This window comes from Haliotis asinina, chromosome 9, assembly GCF_037392515.1.
Source record: "Haliotis asinina isolate JCU_RB_2024 chromosome 9, JCU_Hal_asi_v2, whole genome shotgun sequence".
Classification (NCBI taxonomy): Eukaryota; Metazoa; Mollusca; class Gastropoda; order Lepetellida; family Haliotidae; genus Haliotis; species Haliotis asinina.
Genome location: NC_090288.1, coordinates 30,692,000 through 30,712,996, shown reverse-complemented (window position 1 = coordinate 30,712,996; position 20,997 = coordinate 30,692,000). Strand labels below are relative to the sequence as shown.

The window sequence follows — 20,997 nt, the reverse complement described above, 5'->3', positions numbered from 1 at the left end:
AAAACAGTACCCATTTGCTCGATACAGGGCCTAGATTTTCGAAGCTCTCTTCGCGCTAAGATAGCCGTAAGCACCACAGCTTGACATTAACCTACGATTATCTTAGCGCAAAGACAGCTTCAAAAATCTAAGCCCAGGTAAACATGTCTCGATATCTAATCATAAAGGAAAAAGAATTCCTCGTCATCAGTACATATGTATTATGAAAGTATTGTTACAAAACACTGCTACCACAAACACTGTATTCTGTGGAGATCGTATTGGCAATTATTTTGTAAACAAACAACAACTAAAATGATATGTTTACCATTTAACGTTCATATTATAAGCAAAGTTACAAGCAAATATACATTGGAAAGTTATCATTTCATGATAACCAGATAACGCTTAAACAGTTATACGTGATATTAGTAGAAGGGAAATATATAAATATATTCGCTGATACATAAAATAAAATAGTGAATATTTTCTTTTCGTTAGACGTGTGAACATTATGATTTGGAAGCTATTGAAACTGTTGGAACCGTTGCGAATGGTTATTATTGCTGTGACGTCAGTTTACATTGAAGTTAGGAAGACAGTTTTCCGTTTTTTCACATTTTCTATTGTTTTCGGTGAATCATTACCTTATTTGTGTATTTCAACCTTATTTAATCAGTTGAATCAATCAGTTGAAACGGAAACCAGAATTTGAGACAAGTGCATATTGTTTCCTTGTGGTTCACAAAAATAGTAACGAAGCTGCCATCCTTTTCTGGTTGAACATACACACACATCTCAGCGAACACATCAGAGGACATGTTGTACATGTATGAAAATATATATTTAGATGTTAAACGATATTATAACATGTGATATTCAAAACGTAACATCTATGGAAGAAATATATTCTGCCATCATTTCAAGAGAAGTGACTGAGTGAGTTTTGACTCTGCTGCAGTTTTATCACAGTTTATAAGCTTGATCTCGGACATATTTGCCTCTGTCTATAAGACAGCATTCACGTAATGAAGATACATCTACGTCACATTCACGTCTCTCCATAACATGGTCAAGATCTGGACTACTAAGGCATTATATGCCTTAATAGCTCCACCGGGTAAAAGATATATATTACTTTTCCATTGTATGGACCATGTTATTCACCCTAACGTACGCCTGTTCTAAAGCCTTCAGCAACAGCAACATATTCTCTTGCAAATGTTAGTTTTGTCCTCCTTTGGTGGAACCTGCCAGCGTGTAAATGAGAGGAACACTTGCTCCAGGGTTGTTTGGTGAACTGAATAGTCCTCGACATAGAACTGCACTTTGGACTGTTCCATCACGGTGAAGACCTGAGCCAGACTGACAGTGTTGTAAGGAACTTGGAAGTGAACATAACCCTGATGGTCGTCGAACACGTGAGTGTTGGGAAAGATTGATGTGATGAAGTTCACCAGGGGCTGGGTCAAGGCAGGAGCCCTTTCTTCTGATACTCCTGGTTGTATTTCAACTGTCTTCATCCTGGCTATCAATGTGTAACCCTGTCCGAATTTGGTCTTCAAATGTTGTGGTGTTCCAAGACACACGAACCTTCCATTCACCATGATGGCAATTCTTGTACACAGTGCGTCGCATTCTTCCATGCTGAAAAGATCGGATACCATTTATTGCTAAATTTTCACAGTTTGCAGCAGCACCCAAGGAAAGATAAAAATCAACAAAAACTTTGACCTGTCACATTCCGGAAAGTTTGCTAACCTGTGAGACGTGAGTACGAGTGTCCTACCGCACTCCCGGACCTGTGACAGCACGTTCCAGAGCTGTCTCCTGGCCTTGGGGTCCATCCCCGTGGACGGCTCATCCAGCATGATGAAGGCCGGGTCTCCGACCAGAGCGATGGCGGTGCTCAGTTTACGCTTGTTACCGCCGCTATAGAAATAATTGAAATAATATATACTTTTTAAGACGCAAATACGTACTAGAAACAAAATACAATCATTCAATGAATCTATTTTTCGCACAACAATTTCCTTCACCTGTATTCGGATGTTGGTTTGTCAGAATATTGCCTGAGCATCATGATATCCAACAGGTTGTCACAAACGCCTTTGATGTAGTTCTCCGGCACTCCCTTGAGTCTGGCGTACATGGTGAGAGTCTCTCGTCCGGTCATCTGGTCGATCAGAGCATCAAACTGGGGACAGTAGCCCATGTTCTCCTGCACCTGTGATGAATATGTGTATTCAGTTAGATTATAAACTCAACAGAGGGAAAATAAAGACATTTAGAGACGGAGTTGAATGGGGTGTCTTGAAGTGATTCTGCACAACCAACATATAATGGACATACTCATTCATTATCGATATAGTTGAGTTGTCCTGAGCAATATCATGGCGAGGGATTCCAGCAATGGCACCCATGTGGGGAATGGAACCAAGGTCTTCGTCCTGACGAGTGAATACAAACCTACCTGATCTGCACCTGAGTTTTACTTAATAAAATGATCAAATAATTTTCTTCCATAACATTTCCTCTCGTCCTTATTCCATCGACCTCGTCACATCATCACATTATGTGACCACATCACAGATTATTTGATTTTGAATCTGGTGAATACAAAGCACAACCAGGCTGAATATGCCGCCCAGTAACAATAGGAATCGCTGATACATTGCCCAGTCAGACTATTACATGTTAATATAGTTGGTTGTACAGTAACCGTGCTACATGCATCCGTTCCGCTATTCCTGCCTAATAAACTTGTCTTACCTTCTGTGTGTGATTCTTGATGTCAAAGGATTTCAAGAAAACATTGCCACGCGTCAGCATCACATCTCCAGTAATCATTTTGAACGTTGTTGTCTTCCCTGCTCCGTTTTGTCCAAGGAGACCAAAACACTCCTTCTCTGGTATACCCACACTCAGATTATCAACAGCAACGAAGTTCCCGTAGCGTTTGTAAAGATCCTTTAGTACCAGTGCATCTGAGTCCCCGAATCCAATGGAAAGTTGATCAATACGTTGCCTTTCAATGAGAACATCTCCATCCTCTGGAACTTGTTGCATTGCGCCGAATGTTGGTACGCAAGGTTGTGGTGCTTCTGTTTCCTGTGGTCTGAAGGCGTACCAGATTCTCTGTGGCACCTGGTACTCAATGAACAGTGTCACAGACATATACACCACACCTTGGAGCAGCATGAACAAAACATAGCGCCCAACTCCGGGAGAGTCCCAATCCAGGAAGTTTTCAGTGAATGGATAACAGTAATCTCCACATGAGTCTGAAATCAAAGAAAAAAAACCCCAAACCTTTATACACAGGTCCCAAAAACGTACAGGTGATGGAAATAAAAAATACTATCGAGAAAGGGAATTAGGTCTAAGTTTTCGTCGCTTACAGCAGTATTCCATATCAAACAGAAATCTTTCATAGGTAAGTCTATAATTATTTTTAAAAAAAATACATTATTGCTTCCGAAATACTGTACAATACGGGGGCAGTGGGGTAACCTTGTGGTTAAAGCGTTCGCTCCTCGTCGAAGGCCTAGGTTCGATTACACATATGGGCACAATGTGTGATCTCCACCGTCGCGGTATTGCTGGAATATTGCTAATATCAACGTAAAACTCACTGTTAAATATGGTGAGACTGGCAGGTATTACTATACCATATGTATTGAATATTGGGTACGTTATTTGTTGTTTTTTGTTTTGTTTAGTTTTTTAATCTATGCCGATATCTGCACCAGGGGTATTGAATGGCACATACTACCTGCGACAGTAAACACATACATATGGCATCTCACATCAAACATTTTATATTAAGTTTTTGGGCATGTTTGGGTATGGTAAGGATTTGATAAGGTACAGGCTTTTATCTCGATCTTGAAACAACCTACTATTGGTTCTGTTGGACAAAACATGTATCAATGAAGGATAGTTTGTTCTTCTTCCATGAAATCACAACTTAAGATTAAATCGATAACGATGCTGGTCCCCAATGTAAAGTCTGAACAACCCACCCCACTGTACCGTGTCGAAATATATTTGTAATACATGTAATTCGGTGTTAGCACTGTTATCAAGGATATGATGTACGGGTTCTAGATTAGAGTCATACACATAAGCAGGAGAAAGTGTTTGTACTGATGAATAATTGGGTGTAGTTACAACTGAAGCTATCAGCATGTTACATTCACAACAATGTGTAAGGTCTGAGGTGAAACATCCTAGCAGATGAGTAAAAACATACAGATATATGTATAATGGTGTGAATCATTGATAAGTCGATGTTCACGACTGACTAATGAGAAAAGTCTCACAAAGCCAAGTCATAGAAAGAATATGCCATCACCTCTACACCAAGTATTTTGCCCGTGACGATATTCCAAACAATTACCTTCTATCTCACAAGAAGACGTCTATCCCATAAAAGCCATTCTAACAAAAGCTTCTTCAACCTGAACTCTGCCACCAAAAGGGCACATATAATCACACTGTAGCAAACATCAGAAGAAGCAGATGCACAAGGTCATCCGTCACAGAATTCTACCACAGTACGACATTTCCAGAGCAAGCACCTCAACCAGCCACACAATGAAGTCTTGGTCACAGGCTTGAAGATTTCACTACACTACCAATAACACAGAAAAAATACCAACAGAAAGCCAACGATACTCATCATCACCGTAAACTCCTAAAGGACAAACGCAAGGCAGCTGTCAAGAAGGACAGAACCCACTTCAATAGCCTAACTAACAACATCCTCAAAAGTCGCTTCAAGAACATGCACACCATCTGCAAAGCAGGCACCTGCCTAATAACCTACGACCCTGTGCCTCATACACAGACTACTTCAACTAGCACAGAAACATTCAGCTCAGAAGCTGTTGCTTCCATACTGATTAAATCTTGGTTCCAAGAAAACAGTATAGCTCTGCTCTGAGAGACCATGGTAAATCTCACGAACAACCCAATACATATGCATGTTGTACGAGGTCATATGCTCTAATACTATCACAGGCGTGTGTTTGATAACACGATTTCTTCGGAAAAGTCGGTTGCCTTCCTACATTGTTGAATGTTCCTCACCTCAAAATACTGCTTTTGATAGATAAAACATATATCTATATCTATAGAAGTAAATATGAAAACCAACCTTTACAGCATCCATTTCCCCTATATGCTGTTGCACAAAGGACTGTGTAGTTTTGCTTAGTACATCCTTCCAGGTACAGATAGTTGCTGTACATATCCATGTAGGATTTGCCAAAACTGTAGTGAGGGAAAATTAGGAGAAACACCCAGTCAGTGATATTAGCCTCTGTTTTCTTTCCTAAGGTGGACAGCATGAAGACTGTTAACAGCGTTGCAAGGCCTGTCAGGAGAAAAAGAGAAATGAGCAAACTGAACATCATCACTAAAATTTTAAGGACACTATATTTTCTTTGTGCTATTTACGTACATTACAAAACGATTTACCTGTGATTATATTTAAGATGATGATGACAACCATCCCGGTGGGAGGAGACTTGAACATGTATTGAAGTGCATACATGAATGGCAGAACTGCCAAACCATACACCAACAGGACGAGGAACACGATGCCCAATCTCCCACCTGCCGCATATGCTGGTGTCTGATATCCAGCAAACACAATCAACAGCAGGAAGGATGGAATTAGGTAGTTGATATAGTCCCAGGCCAGGTTGGACAACCAGAAGACAAACGGTCCAACTCCACTGACAGTCTGAAGATGTTTGGCGCCCACCAGCCTCTCCTTGATGAGGAAGTACACGAAGGAAGAAGTTAGGAACCCCATGCCAAAGATAATACAAAAGGCCACCGAAAAGCCAAGTGCAGCTACAGTTCCAAGTGTTCTTTCTGATGTCCCTTTGGCATCAAGGGGAAGTGGACTGTTGATTGTGGTGATGGAATGATCCTGAGATGTAAAATGTTTGAGGATTGCGTTCATCATGAAAGACAACGATATAGGCTGGCTGTGGAAAGGCTGCCCATTATAAAGACTGATTGCTTCTCTGCTAGATTTGAACTGAGCTCCAATGATAATTTTCTTATTGTACCCTCCAATTCCAAGTTCTTCTGCTCTCGATAAGAAATAGCTTGTCATGTTATATTTCGATAAATTTAGCATCTCAGGTGTATTTTGAGTATCAGCGAACTGATCACGATATGCCTGTGCAAATGCCTGTGACACGTTGTCAGAAGAACCGCTTGGGTTTGGGCCATAAAGATATGGGACGTCGGTGCCTTTGAATGGTGCCAAATCAAGGGTCAGTGGAACCTCGACAACTTCTCCAGGATCTACCTTGCTGATAGCCAGGGCAGCAATGGTGAAAATAACCGGCAACAGAAGTTGGACAACGGTGATGGTCTTGTTCCTCCATGTGTGAAGAGCCTTCTTTACAAACATTCCTCTGAAGCGGGATACCTCCAACAGTATTCCTGTGGTTTTGACGAAGCCCTGGTTGAATGCTGAAAAGAATATACTTTTAAACAAATGATAACTACAAAACATTTTTTCACACTTGCATATTTTTGCATTGACCGCATTAATCGTGTGACACTAGCAATAAATCAAATATGATAAATGTAATGTTAATACTTAAAACATATAGCTTTACAGTCTTCAACACCAGTTGTTTTTAAATTGATTGTTCCAGTATAACCACTGTCACCTTTAAATACAATACTTACAGTATCATTTTGTTTTTAAAAACCTTGTGCTGACAGTTACTTTTGCTCTATGAACACATGGTCAGTCAATGTTATTTACCTAAAATATCAGCTGTGCCCCTGTCTCTCAGTTCATAACTGCCATTGCTCCAGCCATTTACTGTGCTTGATACTAAATTGTTTGTCGATCCTGTAGGGTAATCTTCATTGGCATTGCCACCCTCCTCTTGTTCCTCCTCACCCGCTCTATCCAAAATATAACGAAGAACATGCAATTTGTTTTGCAGAAATCTGATCAGGTACCAAACAATTCATAAATGTACTCATGTCATATGTTTGTAAGAAAGGATAGTCAAACTTGAGCCTATTTTATGACTGAATGTATTTTAGAAGTCTAAGCGTGTAAAATATATACACAGAGACACTATCAAAATCTGTAAGGTATTTTGTCATCATTTGACTAAAAATACTTCATTGAGTACATATTGAACCTGTACCTTCCAACATTTCCGAAAGATACAGTATTCAATGTGCTTGTCTGTACCTTGGAACATAGCGTTTGAGCAGCAGAGTGTTAAGGCCAGTGTTCGATTCCCCACATGGGTACAGTGTATGAAGAACATTTCTGGTGTCACCCGCCGAGATGCTGATCATTGGATTGTACGGTCTAGACACGATAATATGCAGTCATATTGTTGGAATATTGCTGAGTGCGGCGTAAAACTAAACTCACTAACTCACTCCATCAAACACCCGTCACACCCGCATCAAACGTCCGTCACACACTCAACACACATCCATCGGAATTGAACAACAAGCAGAAAATAAATCAATCTGTTCACATCGTGCTTCTATTCTTCCCATAACTTCGATATATGGTTTTAAAGCGATTGAAAGTACTAACTTAAGAAACACTTCTTCCATGGTGGTTGCACTTGCACCAAAACTAGATATGCCAAGCATCCCCCTCTGAATTTCAATCTCATTGAAGAGAGCAGGAAAGTTGGCCGACAGGTCATCAGGCAGGAGGTAGGAGAGTTCAGCATTGATCTCACTCTCAATGACCGCTGTAGGGACGTGTCGCTGGACAACTGCCGTCACTGATGCCACCTGACAGTTGGGTTCCTTCACCATCACCAGGTGGTAGCCAGCTCCTACGGATACAGAAATGGACCAATGACGACAGAGTTAAGAATAAGATAAGAAGGCAAAACATAAAATACCAAAAGTGTATTGAAAGGAAGACGTCCCTTGAAACCGTTTTAACCAACAAAAGTATAACTAATTTCTTAGTAAAGTATCGGTTCTAGTACTTTTTTGGGTGAGTCCTATCCGGGATTCGAACCCGCACCCTCAGAGTCAGGCACCTAATCACCAGTACACAAAGTCAGCCACCCAACCCGCTCAGCCACCGTGACTTCCACAAAAATGGAAGTAGGATAACTGGTAGTTCTCTGATAAGTGTACCCCTCTGACATAAGTTACTGTAACACTGACCACTTTCTTAATGGCATTGTGTAATCAACACAAGTATAAACATGAATGACACATACACCACTGTACAAATACAAAAAACACAGCCTTACCATAGAGTTTCTTCAAGAAGTATGATGTCCCACAGCACTTGACTACCCCTTCTGCCATGATGGCTATGCGGTCACCGAGAAGGTCAGCCTCGTCCATGAAGTGAGTGGTCAGCAACATGGTCCGGCCCTGCTTGTTCCTCTGAAGGATGTCCCATGTCTGTCTTCTGGCTGCAGGATCCATACCGGAAGTGGGCTCATCCAGAATAACGATCTAAAATTGTTCTTTCCATAAATATAGTTTATACCACATTTGATATGATCAAACTGCAAACAATTAAATCGATATTGTTTATCAGTAGGGTAAATAGCAAATATTCGAATGGTATATTTTAAGGTACAAATAACGGAGACTATGTTAGTATGTTAGAACTTTTCACCATATTGAGATGAAGGGTTCCAGGTAATGATGCATAGAGCGTATGCTTTGAAACGTTAGAATAAAGATGAGGACGTCCACAAATAACCCCACGGAAGATATATTCAATACAGATGGCCAATTTGTTGGCCTACCTTGGATCCTCCAATCAAAGCAATGCCGACAGAAAGCTTCCTCTTCTGTCCTCCAGATAGATGCTGAGACTCTGTGAATCTCTTCATGCTCAGGCCAACTTCGTTTATCATTGTCGTCACTTCAGATTGAACACACTTGCTGGGACAACCTTTCAACTACAAGAGAAGAGCAGTTCTTCAAAGACATTTAGAAGTTGGACGAACATGAATACTTGACACCTTCTTGTGGATAACAAGAGTATGCACTCTACATAGAGGTGAATATAGGAGTTCATTGGGAAACACTAGACCTAATGGGCGAGTTTAGTTTTCGCCGCCTTGAACAATACTCCTGCAATACCACAGGAACAGATACAGCGTTTTCAGAAAGCATGTGAGGTTTAATGTTATTTATTAAACATTCAGGAGAAAGGGGAGATGCCCACACCTACATCCACCCTCTGGATCCACCAAGAATGGGTTCCATACATTACACCCATGAGTAAAATCGACCCCGCTCTACCACCCAAGACACCTATTGCCAAATCTGCGAACAAAATTTAATATGAATGTTCACCCATTGAATCCACGACATTGATTATATAGATCAGATGCTTTCCAGGAAACTTACACAGGCAAAGAACTCCAGATGTTCCTGAACAGTCAAACTGTCGAACAGGATGTTGTGTTGAGGACAGAGACCTAGACTCTGCCGGACACTCTGGATGTCGTTGTTGATGTCGTAGCCGTTCACAATGGCGGTGCCTCCAGATGAAGGAATGAAACCTACAAATGGATACAAGTGTCACAACTGTAACAGGGCCAAGACATTTCGAAAGTAAGTTTATCTGGCATGTGCTTCTCCTAAACATATCAAAAAGGTACACATACACAAACGGCATCGTATTTCTCCAACTATGCATACCTGTAAGAACACAGAAATAGGACCAAACCCTTTTTATCTTCATATAGATGTCTGCTAAACTTGGAGTTTTGCTAGGTGTACAATTCCAACTTATCACGAATAGCTATGGATCAGTGAGTGATCATGACGATACCAAGTTTCCCAGACACCCGTCACCCACCCTGTCACACATGCGTAAACCATATGTCACACACCATCACACATCCGTCAGACATCCGTCACAATCCATCAAATATCCGTCACACATCCAACAAACACCTGTCACACATCCAACAAACATCCATCACACCCCCGCCATACATCGTGAAGGTCCGGTGTAGAATAGGCCTTCAGCAACCCATGCTTGCCATAAAAGACGACTATGCTTGTCGTAAGAGGCGACTAACGGGATCGGGTGGTCTGGCTTGCTGACTTGGTTGACATATGCCATTGGTTGCGCAGATCGATGCTAATGTTGTTGATCAATGGATTGTCTTGTCCAGACTCGACTATTTACAGACCGCTGCCATATAGCTGGAATGCTGAGTGCGGCGTAAAACTAAACTCAAGCACTCCATTAAAAACACACGTCACACATCCGTCAAACTTCCGTCAAACATCTGTCACAAATCCTTCACACACTCGTCACACATCCATCAAACATCCGCCGCACACCTATCAAACATCTGCCACGCACCCATCAAACACCTGTCACACACACATCACACATCCATCAAACACCCGTCACACATCTATCAAACATCCGCCACACATCCGCCACACAGCCGTCAAACTGTCGTCACACACCCGTCACACAGTCGTCAAATATCCGTCACACACCCGTCACACATCCTTCAACCACCCGTCAAAAAGCTGTCAGACCCGGTCACACATAATGTACAATGTATAAATACCTGTGAGAACAGACATGGTTGTAGTTTTCCCAGCGCCGTTGTGACCCAGGAGAACAGAGATCTGACCCTCGAACATGTTGAGACTCATCCCATCTACAGCTACCTTCCTCTTAGCCCCGGAACCGAAAACCTTCACAGCAAGAGTACATTGAATACATTTTACATTGCTTTCTTTTAATACGAAAGATTCAGTTGAGGAAACTGGTCGTGTTGTATGATGTCAGCTGATGGACTACTATTTCATACCCATGTGTTCTTAAGATAGCGATACAGTCCTGAATTACAGTCCAGTTCATTCCGTGCTGCCTGAAGTTCGGCAATACTTGGATCCTAACGCAAGAAGATTCGTTTCATACTTTTGCTGAAGATGTTTCTGTATTGCAACAATTTCTTAATATCGCCCCTAGTCCACAATGATGCTGACCTTTTGTGCTTATTTCGGATGTCCCTCAGATATCTGACGAGTAGTTTGAGTGTATTTTGAAGAAGCATGTCATGATAGCTCGTAACGAAAACCGTTTGACAGATGGAGACTGCTTATTTCTCATGAATACATTATCATGTAAAATCTTCCATTGCAGAATAGTTGAAAATAATGAAATGTTTCACAATACTAAAAAGCATAAAATCAGGAGTATTAAATTTGAATGTTCTTACCTTTTTGAGATTTTGGATAGATATTCCAGTCTTCAAACCATTTGGTTCCGTCTCAAAGTGTTTCTCATCCAAGAACTGACTACTTGAATAATCAGCACTGGTCGGCTTGGTGCCACACCAATAGGAGGCCTGGTATTACGAATAATTACCCATATCTAAATTATGTTAACAATGTGTCTTATTACAATAAGGAAACAACTACAGATACTAACACCGCTTTGTCGAATATACAGTTGTCTTGATACATTGGATAAGTCGAAGTATATACATAGGTATATACTCATCCTCAACACGACCTGTGAAGATCAAGGTTAGAATAGGCCTTCAGCAACCAATGTTTACCATAAAAGGCGACTATACTAGTTGCAAAAGACGACTAACGGGATCGAGTGGTCAGGCTTGCTGACTTGGTTGACATCGGTTCCCCACTGCGCAGATCGATGCTCAAGCTGTGATCACTGGACTGTCTGGTCCAGACGTGATTATTTACAGACCGCCGCCATCTAGCTGGAATATTGCTGAGTGCGAGGTAAAATTAGACTCACTCACTCACTAACTCACTATATCAAACACCCGTCAGACATCCGTCGAACTTCTGTCAAACAGCTGTCACACATCCGTCTCATCCCCATCAAACGTCCTTCACACACTCGTCACACATCGATCAAACATCGGCCACACACATCACTCACTCATCCTCGACACACATGTGTTTGATGTTTGTCAAATATTCATGTATATAATCCAAAAACTACAAAGGTTACGTAAAATCAACGTCAAGTCTTCAAAGTTAACTTTGACTGCACATAGAGAGACAATTAGAAAGCTGGTGCATAACTATGTCTATTTTGAAGAGACCACAGCCTAAAAAGTTGTTAAAACAACCAAATATTTTGATGCAGAGTGGATAGTGTGTCAACGTTGCAGATTTTGAATATTGCGCATATGCCCCGACAAGTACTTACAGTGAAGGGGAAGTAGAATGGCTTCGGTACACCAAACTCGCCTGGCCGGACATTGTCCAAATACCAGGTGATGAGGAGATGGATTGCCGTGTCGCCTAGCAACATCAAAATGGCGTCCAGCAGAGTGAAGTTGTCATCCACAGTAGCGGGCTCATGGAAATTTGACCACTGCACACCCGAGCCTAGGTAATAAAACATGCATTAACTTACACAATGTGAGGAAAAAACATCATTACATCTCATTCCAAAGAAAATGTAAATTTTTTAGTGCCGACACATATACTGAATATGGTTTTCAGATGAAATGTATTGAGCTGCATGTTGACCAAAGAAAGAAACAGTTCAAAGAAGTCCAGAGCATTTTTGAATGGATATAATAATCCAAGTCCTGTTTTGCACTTTATTTAGTATCCACTCCAACTGTAGGTGGTACATCCTCATCAATCTTGTTTTTTCAGAACTAAAAGGCAACGTACCAGCTCCTTCATAGAGTGATATGACATTTGCACCAAACGCCATTCCCACGTTGAACAGGAGACATGAAGCCAGCTTAGCTGACCTCGACATGTTTTGGTAGATGATAGCAAGATAGAAGTACGGGCAGTAGGAAAGGAAGAACACGATCCCGCTGATTGCTGCTCCGATATTTGCTGAAACAAAGAAATCACAACAAGTCCATGCAAGTCAACTCATAATGTGGCCATTCTAAACTGTTTCCGTGATTTAATGCAATGCAGTGGGCGATTTCTGGAGAATGTATGAAGGTGCTCGTGATGGCATGTGTTAAACAATAAACTTTCCATCAACAACCAGGAGCGATAGCCATATTTATCCTGTTCACAAAACACCCTACATTCTCCTGAAATAAACAGAAAAGAAAGTTTAAAACTAAAACGCTATCAAATAACGCATATTATACACAATGCATAAAACGAACAACGGTTATAAGTTAATACAATAAGTGTTTAGTGCATCGTTGGTGTACACATAGGCCCTTCTGTCTTAGTGAGGATTCAAGATTTTTAAATATATATACAAAAATTAAGATAACCCCCTACTCGCAATGCATATTAAGCACAATGCATAATGTTTGCTGTCAACGTAGAGTATACGAAGTCTTGTAACGATGAACGATTACAGTGCAATCTCTAAAATACTACTGAATATAATTGCAAGGCAAAAAAACCAGAAGAAGAAGAAACCGTATAGAAATGGGAAATAATAATTATTATTGCCATGCTTGAGAAATAAGATATAGACTTAACAAAGTCTATATCATTAAATTGTTGGACTTAGGGGTAACCTAGATGTTACAGTGTTCGCTCGTCACGCCGAAGGCCTGGGTTCGATTCCCCACATGAGAACAACGTGTGTCCCTCAGGTGTCACTCGTCTTGATATTAGTGGAACATTGTTAAAAGCGGCGTAAAACCAGACTCACTCACTCATTTAAACTGGGATTATGAATCACTGTCATTAATCTGTCATCAAAATCAAACACCAATACCAGGGCTTTCCGAAAGCAAGCCCTCTCGTTTAGAAGCCCGTAGGCTACTATTCGGCCCACGGGCTTCTGTTTAATTCCAGAGTGTTTTAAATGAGAGTAGCTTCGCCTTTCTACAATACAAACTGCCCATGTTATTTCTTCCTACATTTGACATGACAAACATATCTGTTAACGCTATTTAGCGGTGTCGATTGCGATGATCCTTTGTGCGATGGACTGACACAATTTTTTAAACATTTCAAAGTTGCCAAGAGTTAATGAAGAGTTTGTATGCATTCCGTCTCCCTGCATAATCATTGCAATATTCATGAAAGTAATATTAAATGATTTCCTTAAAGTATTGCCTTATCATTTTTTATTCAATATGATTGAAACACTTGAAGCAGATATTTCCGTATATAAGCTCTGGCGTCCATCTGGTGTCATAGTTCACTTGTCAAAAAACCCTATTTTCCGTTTAGTAACCCTGAGCTTGCTTTCGGAAAAGCCCGGTAACTTGATATTATTCATTTCGAAAGGTACAATTAATGTTTCATTCCCCTTCCCGACAGATGTATGCCGCCCTTCATGATAATAAGCCCCTCCACTTGCTTAATGAGACATTGAACAGAACAGATATTGTCCTTAACGTGACACGGAATAGTGAGCTGACAATGGTAGATCAGGGATATCATCACATGTCAACACTTACCCCTTTGAGTGAAGACGCTGATCATGAAGCAGTAGGAGATGATGGAGACGCCGTAACAGAGGAGGAACACAAAGAACAGGGAGGGGTCTGATTTGGCCAGAGCAGCCCCATTTCCACTTGCGTTGATCCCACACAGAAGAGCGTACAGTGCCATTGTTATTACCACATATATAAAGCTGGTCAAGAACCAGGACGTCCAGTGAGCCGCAGCACTGAGACCCATCAGCTTCATGGATTCCTGTGAAGCAGAAATTATTCTAACTTAGTGGGGCGGTATACCTGTCTAATGCATATGGTTAAAGCATTAACTTCATTCTCCATAAGGTCCGTGTTCAGGTTCTACCGGCTCCTGTGTAATGAAAGAAAGAAATTCTGCAGATACTGTTTTTTGTTTCTGCTATATTGTTCTGACATTATGATTACACGATCCATTTAGAAACTGGTCAAATGTAACATATGTTATTTTTGGGATTACACTTTCTTAGTTAAGTACAAAGTCTAGTACTTTTTTTAGTTGAATCGCATCCGACGTTCGAACCCACACCATCAGAGTCAAGCACCTAATCGCCTGCACACAAAGCCAGCCGCCTGACCCGCACATTGTTTAAGTCGCGGTGGCTGATCTTGTGTGCTGGGGATTAGGCGTCTGACTTTGAAGCTGTGGGTTCGAATCTCGGATGCCTCTCAACTCAAAAAGGTACTAGAATTAAAACTTTACTAAGAAAGCGTAATCCCGAATATAACTAATGTTCTAGCATTCTGTTGTGAAAGGTGCGGGAGTGAATGTTTTGCTTCTCCAGAATCTGCGCGACAACACCGACAGAAAGGTATAATCAGAAGGTAAATGGAAGGAGAAACGGCATGACTTCTGTAACATCTGCTCTGAGCATTGTGTGGATCTCTACATCGAAGATGAAGCTCAAATAACATTTTCCTGTCCAAAATATTCTGCACTCTGAATGAAATATTTTCCTTGCTTAACTTCTGTTGCACCAACAAATGTAGCATCATCCAACTTATTTGTTGACAAAATAAACAGACAGTCAAATTATTATCATTATATTTAAAGCATGCATTTAATGCACGCCGTTCGTTAATATTAGTTTTCTTTATTTATGTCAATTCCACGTGACAAATAATATCTTCTGGTGTAATTGTACCCTGGGTCATATGGCCTGCAGTATCGCATAAACGAGTCGAGTCTGCGTGACAACACGCTGAAATGCTATGACTGCTATGACGTCATAAAAAATGAAGGAAAACACACGAGCATAGTACGAAAAACAAACTGGTTATCACAGACGGTATATGCAAATGAATAATGCCCATGTCACAATATCAATGCCACGTAGGACTGAGTAAACGCATTGATGATGAAAACTAACAGTGATAGGCCACAAATGTCCCGGAATCTGATAACTCACTTTAAGTTTCCTTTCTTTCTCGTAGACAACTCCCTTTGTAGTCTGGATGGCCATCAGGATGAAGCTCAGCATCAGCAACACAGGAAACATATACTGTAACAGCTGAATCATGGCGTCCGTGACGTAAGGTGGATATGGCATCCGGAGCATCTGTACGTTCAGGTTTTGAAGTGTAGAAGCTGACTTCGGGTTGAAATGTTTGATGATGGCTTCGTCTAAAAGACGCTGCAGTTTCAAAAAGTCTTGATAGTCTGAAGAAGATATATTGACAGGGGATATGGTCATGGGCTTGCAAAATAGCTGCAATGTTTCCGATATGGTTTGGAACAATATTCACTTACTCACTACAGTGGAAGCTGTCTAAACCGGTACTCTCTGGGACTGAAGAAATAATCTGGTTTAGACAAAGTGCCGGAATGTAGAGCTGATGTTAAATGTACAAGTCACAGATACAACTGAGATTTTATACCAGTGTTGACAACTTTGCCGGATTGGGCAGATGCCGGTTTTGACAGATTTCATTGTGTTTATAGGTATTTAAAAGTTAACAAACAACGTTTAGAAATTCATACGAAACGTTATTTAAAGGTACATAATCAGGCACAAACTCACAAGGAATAAACAGATGCTAGAAATGGGCACGGTCTATTGTAATATCATTACGAATAACGCAACAGTATTGTTCATGAAACACTGCAGTAGTCCTTGGTCCTTGGTCCAATCCACAAAACGGCTTCCCCGGTGACTGAGAGAATCCTGGATTGAACTCAACCTAAACAGTACTAGAATCTGTGGAATCACAACACAATGTGTTACACATTGACCACTTTCTAAATGGCGTTGTGTATTCACAGCTAATAGAATTGCCAAGAAGGGAGTGTCTCAGATGGTTGCACATTTCTGTTGTCACTATTCTATTCTGTTGTCAATTCTATTGAAGCTCTTATCACAAACATAATGACTTTGTCGGTCGCCAGCAAGGCGTCCATGCTCCACAACGCCAACACATGATACGGGTGACCCATCTCCTATACAGGTCCCAGATTGCAGTGACCACTGCCCAAACCTTCCAGGCGTATCCATCCCAGTACAGGACAGACAGATAGGGGTGTCCCGTATCCTGTAGAGGTTCCAGATTGCAGTGACCACTGTCCGGACCTTCTAGGTGTATCCACCCCAAAACAGGACAGACAGATAGGGGTGTCCCGTATCCTGTAGAGGTTCCAGATTGCAGTGACCAGTGCCCGTACCTTCTAGGTGTATCCGCCCCAACACAGGACAGACAGATACGGGTTACCCATCTCCTGTACAGATTCCAGACTGCAGTGATCGTGTTCAGAACATTCTAAGACTATAGAGGCATCGCTTTCAGGAATATTCCAACGACTGTAGCCATATGTGGAATCCATCCCTGACCTTTGACGTGGAGAGCAAACGCTCCCACCACTAGGCTACTCCATAGGCCCGGGGTGATACAGCGACGCCATCTATTCGTCAGATATTGACCGTGTTTGCCCATCAAAATCGTGGAGAATGTGACAAGCCTTTCCACAAGCCTTCCACGCGTACCTGACAGACCACGTGTCTTCGAGGCACTGCTGTTATTAAGCAAGCTGTGCTGCCAGTTCTTATGATGACAATCTATGTTCACAGGGAAACTTTTCAATATCGTTAAATTTTCAAAGAATTTAAACACTGCACAATTTCGATTTTTCTAATATATAGTTTATATGTCTTTTGAACATCTGATAAATTCTGAAGTTCAAAGGCAATAATACAAACTGATTACCTGGATTGTATTTGGATCTTGGTCCCGGACTGGCCACGAAGGGACTCGTTTCAGTGGTATGCCAGCCTTGATATCGGTCACCTTTGGGACGAATAGCGTACCGCAGTTTCTCGGGCATGGCCGTGTCTGCCAGTCCAACGTTTTCAAATTCAACAGCAAAGCCAACTTTTTTAGAATTGTATTTGAAGTAGTCCAGCATATCCTTCCTCGTCGAAAATCCTTTGAACCCCAAGGTGTCTGTTAAAATGGTAGAAATGTATCTCTCGATGCATCCAATACTGTATGACCCCGTATACTGTGATGTTGGTTGTCAGAAGAGGTTAAACTGTTTCAGTGAGTGAGTGAGTGAGTGAGTTTAGTTTACGCCGCACTCAGCAATATTCCAGCTATATGGCGGCGGTCTGTAAATAATCCATTCTGAACCAGACAATCCAGTGATCAACAACGTGAGCATCAATCTGCACAATTGGGAACCGATGACATGCATCAACCAAGTCCGCAAGCCTGACCACCCGATCCCGTTAGTCGCCTCTTACGACAAGCATAGTCGCCTTTTATGGCAAGCTTTAATTGACAATGTGGTAACAATTGACCTGCATTCTGAGAGTAATACGCGGAAAGGTGAATATAAAAAAGCCAAAACGTATCTCCACCAATTTCATTGCAATACAATATTAAGATAACGGTCGTCATCGCTGCTTGACAACGGTACAAGAATCCCTATCGAAACGATGCATTCATGAAACAAAGACGTTGCTATCCATATAGTTTGTTTTTTTCTATACTGAACCACATCATTGACTCATGGTATGGAATCTTAGAAAGGACATGTCGCATTGTCGCGCCTGTGGTCGGTTCGACGTACACCTCGTTCTAGCAGTGTTACCTCTAATGCTAAATACCGCTTAGTACGGGTATGGGGTGGGTGTGGGTGGGTGTGAGGAAGGCAGGATGAGTGTGTGGGTGTGTGGGTGTGTGGGTGTGTGGATGAGTGTGATGCATGCGTGAATGTACTTTTGTGTGCAAGAATTGTGATGCAAGTGCGATATATATGTATACTTATCTTAAATGTTTTACTGTGATATATGTTTACATGTGTCTCATAGGCCAAGAATTGTGATGTAAGTGCAATATATATTTATACTTATCTTAAATGTTTTACTGCTGTCTCATAGGCAAGAATTGTGATGTAAGTGCAATATATATTTATATTTATCTTAAATGTTTTCCTGTGGTATATGTGTACATGTGTCTCACACGCCAAATGGCCGGATGCTATGAAATACATTTTTAAACGAGTCATTATGCATCGAATATTAGCATGTGACACATTAATACAATATTATTATTCTTCTTCTCTTCTAGGCGAGCTATAACACTGTTACAAATATACGCACACCATACCGTATTACCCAAGGCAGAGGCAAACAAGGTATTTATCTTACGGCAATGTTAAATGTACAAAAATCATTTCATTCAATTTTGAACGTCGCTACGCACAATAAGGCGTGTGGTAAGCAAAATGGAGTCTGCCTCTCGACCTAATTTTTGAAAATCAGTGAAGCATATCCTGACAAGCATAATACCGCTATAAAAATGGTTAATTCAGAATAAATTGAGTGTGCAAACGATTCAGTGTGTAAAATAGTTAAAATAAAGCAGCGAAAGTCGGTAAACTTACGTTTAAATGGTGAACTTAAATTCAACTAATCGAACGGTATTCGAACTCCGGGCACTGCATACGTCATATGAAGACGTTTCCATAAGCCTCAAAACACAAGTGATATTGTTTGGTAATTTTTTTCAGAGGATTTAAGATTATCTTCATTTGTTTATGAACATAAGAAATTCGAAGCATTCTCTCCTCCAAATTAGAGATAAACAGTGATGTTATGTGGTTGATATTCTTTTCATAGCCCTTTTATAATCAACACAGAAACATGCTGTCCTGACCTGTCTTGACATATCCGGGTTCAGTTCCCCTCGTGGGTAAAATGAATGAAGCCTATTTCTGGTGATACAACAGTCATTTATTCACAATGATTTTCGAAGCTCTCTGAAGGCTAAGATAGTCGTAATTAAGTTAATGTTAATATATGACACTTATGACTACCTTAGCACTGAGAGAGCTTAGAAAACCTAGGCCCAGAATCTTTTACTCTGACCAGTAGTATGTGATACAATTTACGGCCAGCAATACCTTTATCTCTGAGTAAATATAGAACATTAATTATCATCACCTTGGGACGATAATCCGTTATGACATGTTGCTATACTGATTTGTGTACACTCAGCAATATTCCAGATGCTGTGTAAATAATCGAATCAGGACCACACAACCCACTACTCACGACTGAACATCGATCTACTTGTAATTGGGACACGATGACATGTGTCAACCAAGTCAGCAAGCATGACCACCCGATCCCGTTAGTGCCCCTTACCATAAACATGAGTTGCTGAAAATCAATTCTAACCTGTGTCTTCCACGTTAAATACGTTCAGTGATACTACCACAATCATTACGCTCAGTTTGCAGTCGGCTGTTACAGTATCTCACAGCTGCGTCATCTCTGAAGAAATACACAAAATGAACTTACTTGAATAATGATAAGGTCTGGTTGTTTGGTTGATACCGTTAATCACCCCACTGATGAGGGTATTGTTGGGCGTGAAAAGAATCTCATCATAGCCGTAACTATTTATTCGCCTGTTCACCTGATCCAGGTAATAAACTGTCGCAGGTTGCTGTGAGCTCACTACCAGGAATCGCATACTGAAGAATATTATTCCAAACAGCAGAGGTAAAAGAATTTCAAAGACTGTCACACAAATCTTCTTTCGTTGTAGAAGGTAATTCTTCCACATAAGCAGTCCGAGCTGCCGAAAGAAGGCCATGTTGAACTTGATCTGCCTCCCAGCAGTCCTCTTTGTGACAGACAGCACTATGAACGCAGAGGTCGTGGACACGATGGTGTGTGTAATCTTCCTCTTAGCGGTGTTGAAATCGTACCGCTCCCGAGTCACGTGACTTCCCCGAGCTGAGAAGAACGCGGTTTTTCAATTGACACCTGCTTGGTGTATCTGTAACCAAGTGACCTGGTCTCGGGGCAGCGTTATCAGTGGTTGTCTTCCTTTTAGAAATCTTGACGTCACTATTGTTTCGGGAAAAACGCGTCAGCTGCACCAGACTGCGTAATGCAACCCTCTTGAATGTGAGAAGGCTCGTGTGACCCGACAGTCAGTGATTACAGTGCTCTCACGTGAATATTACGAAATGAATGCCTTGATGTGATTAATTTCCCTGTGAAGGTAAAAAGCACAAAAATCCATAACAATAGTATGCAACCTGATCGGGTTATGGGCTGGGTTCAAAAATAGCGTATACGTAGGT

The 20,997-nt window shown here is 41.2% G+C and overlaps 1 protein-coding gene across 1 annotated transcript; it reads right to left on the bottom strand.

Moving 5' to 3' along the window:
- Positions 1-180: 180 nt before the first annotated feature.
- On the bottom strand, positions 181-20,767 carry LOC137296147 (phospholipid-transporting ATPase ABCA3-like). Its single transcript, XM_067827847.1, has 19 exons — positions 20,204-20,767; positions 17,604-17,840; positions 15,815-16,065; positions 14,391-14,628; positions 12,670-12,843; positions 12,194-12,375; positions 11,229-11,357; positions 10,572-10,701; positions 9,385-9,539; positions 8,775-8,930; positions 8,265-8,475; positions 7,583-7,832; positions 6,779-6,924; positions 5,464-6,477; positions 5,141-5,359; positions 2,752-3,263; positions 2,019-2,206; positions 1,741-1,911; positions 181-1,626 (listed from the first exon to the last, which is right to left on the bottom strand). Exons 1-19 carry the CDS (start codon positions 20,499-20,501, stop codon positions 1,173-1,175), a joined length of 5,115 nt encoding a protein of 1,704 aa, XP_067683948.1. The 5' UTR covers positions 20,502-20,767; the 3' UTR covers positions 181-1,172.
- Between the last annotated feature and the right edge of the window lie 230 nt (positions 20,768-20,997).

Bases quoted from the DNA above. Each gene is read 5' to 3' on its own strand.
- LOC137296147 (XM_067827847.1), bottom strand. From the start codon at position 20,501: ATGGCCTTCTTTCGGCAGCTCGGACTGCTTATGTGGAAGAATTACCTT. The intron at 8,476-8,774 runs GTAGGCCAACAA...GAACAATTTTAG, and splicing joins CTTTGATTGGAGGATCCAAG to ATCGTTATTCTGGATGAGCC. The intron at 1,627-1,740 runs GTTAGCAAACTT...CGATCTTTTCAG, and splicing joins CTCGTACTCACGTCTCACAG to CATGGAAGAATGCGACGCAC.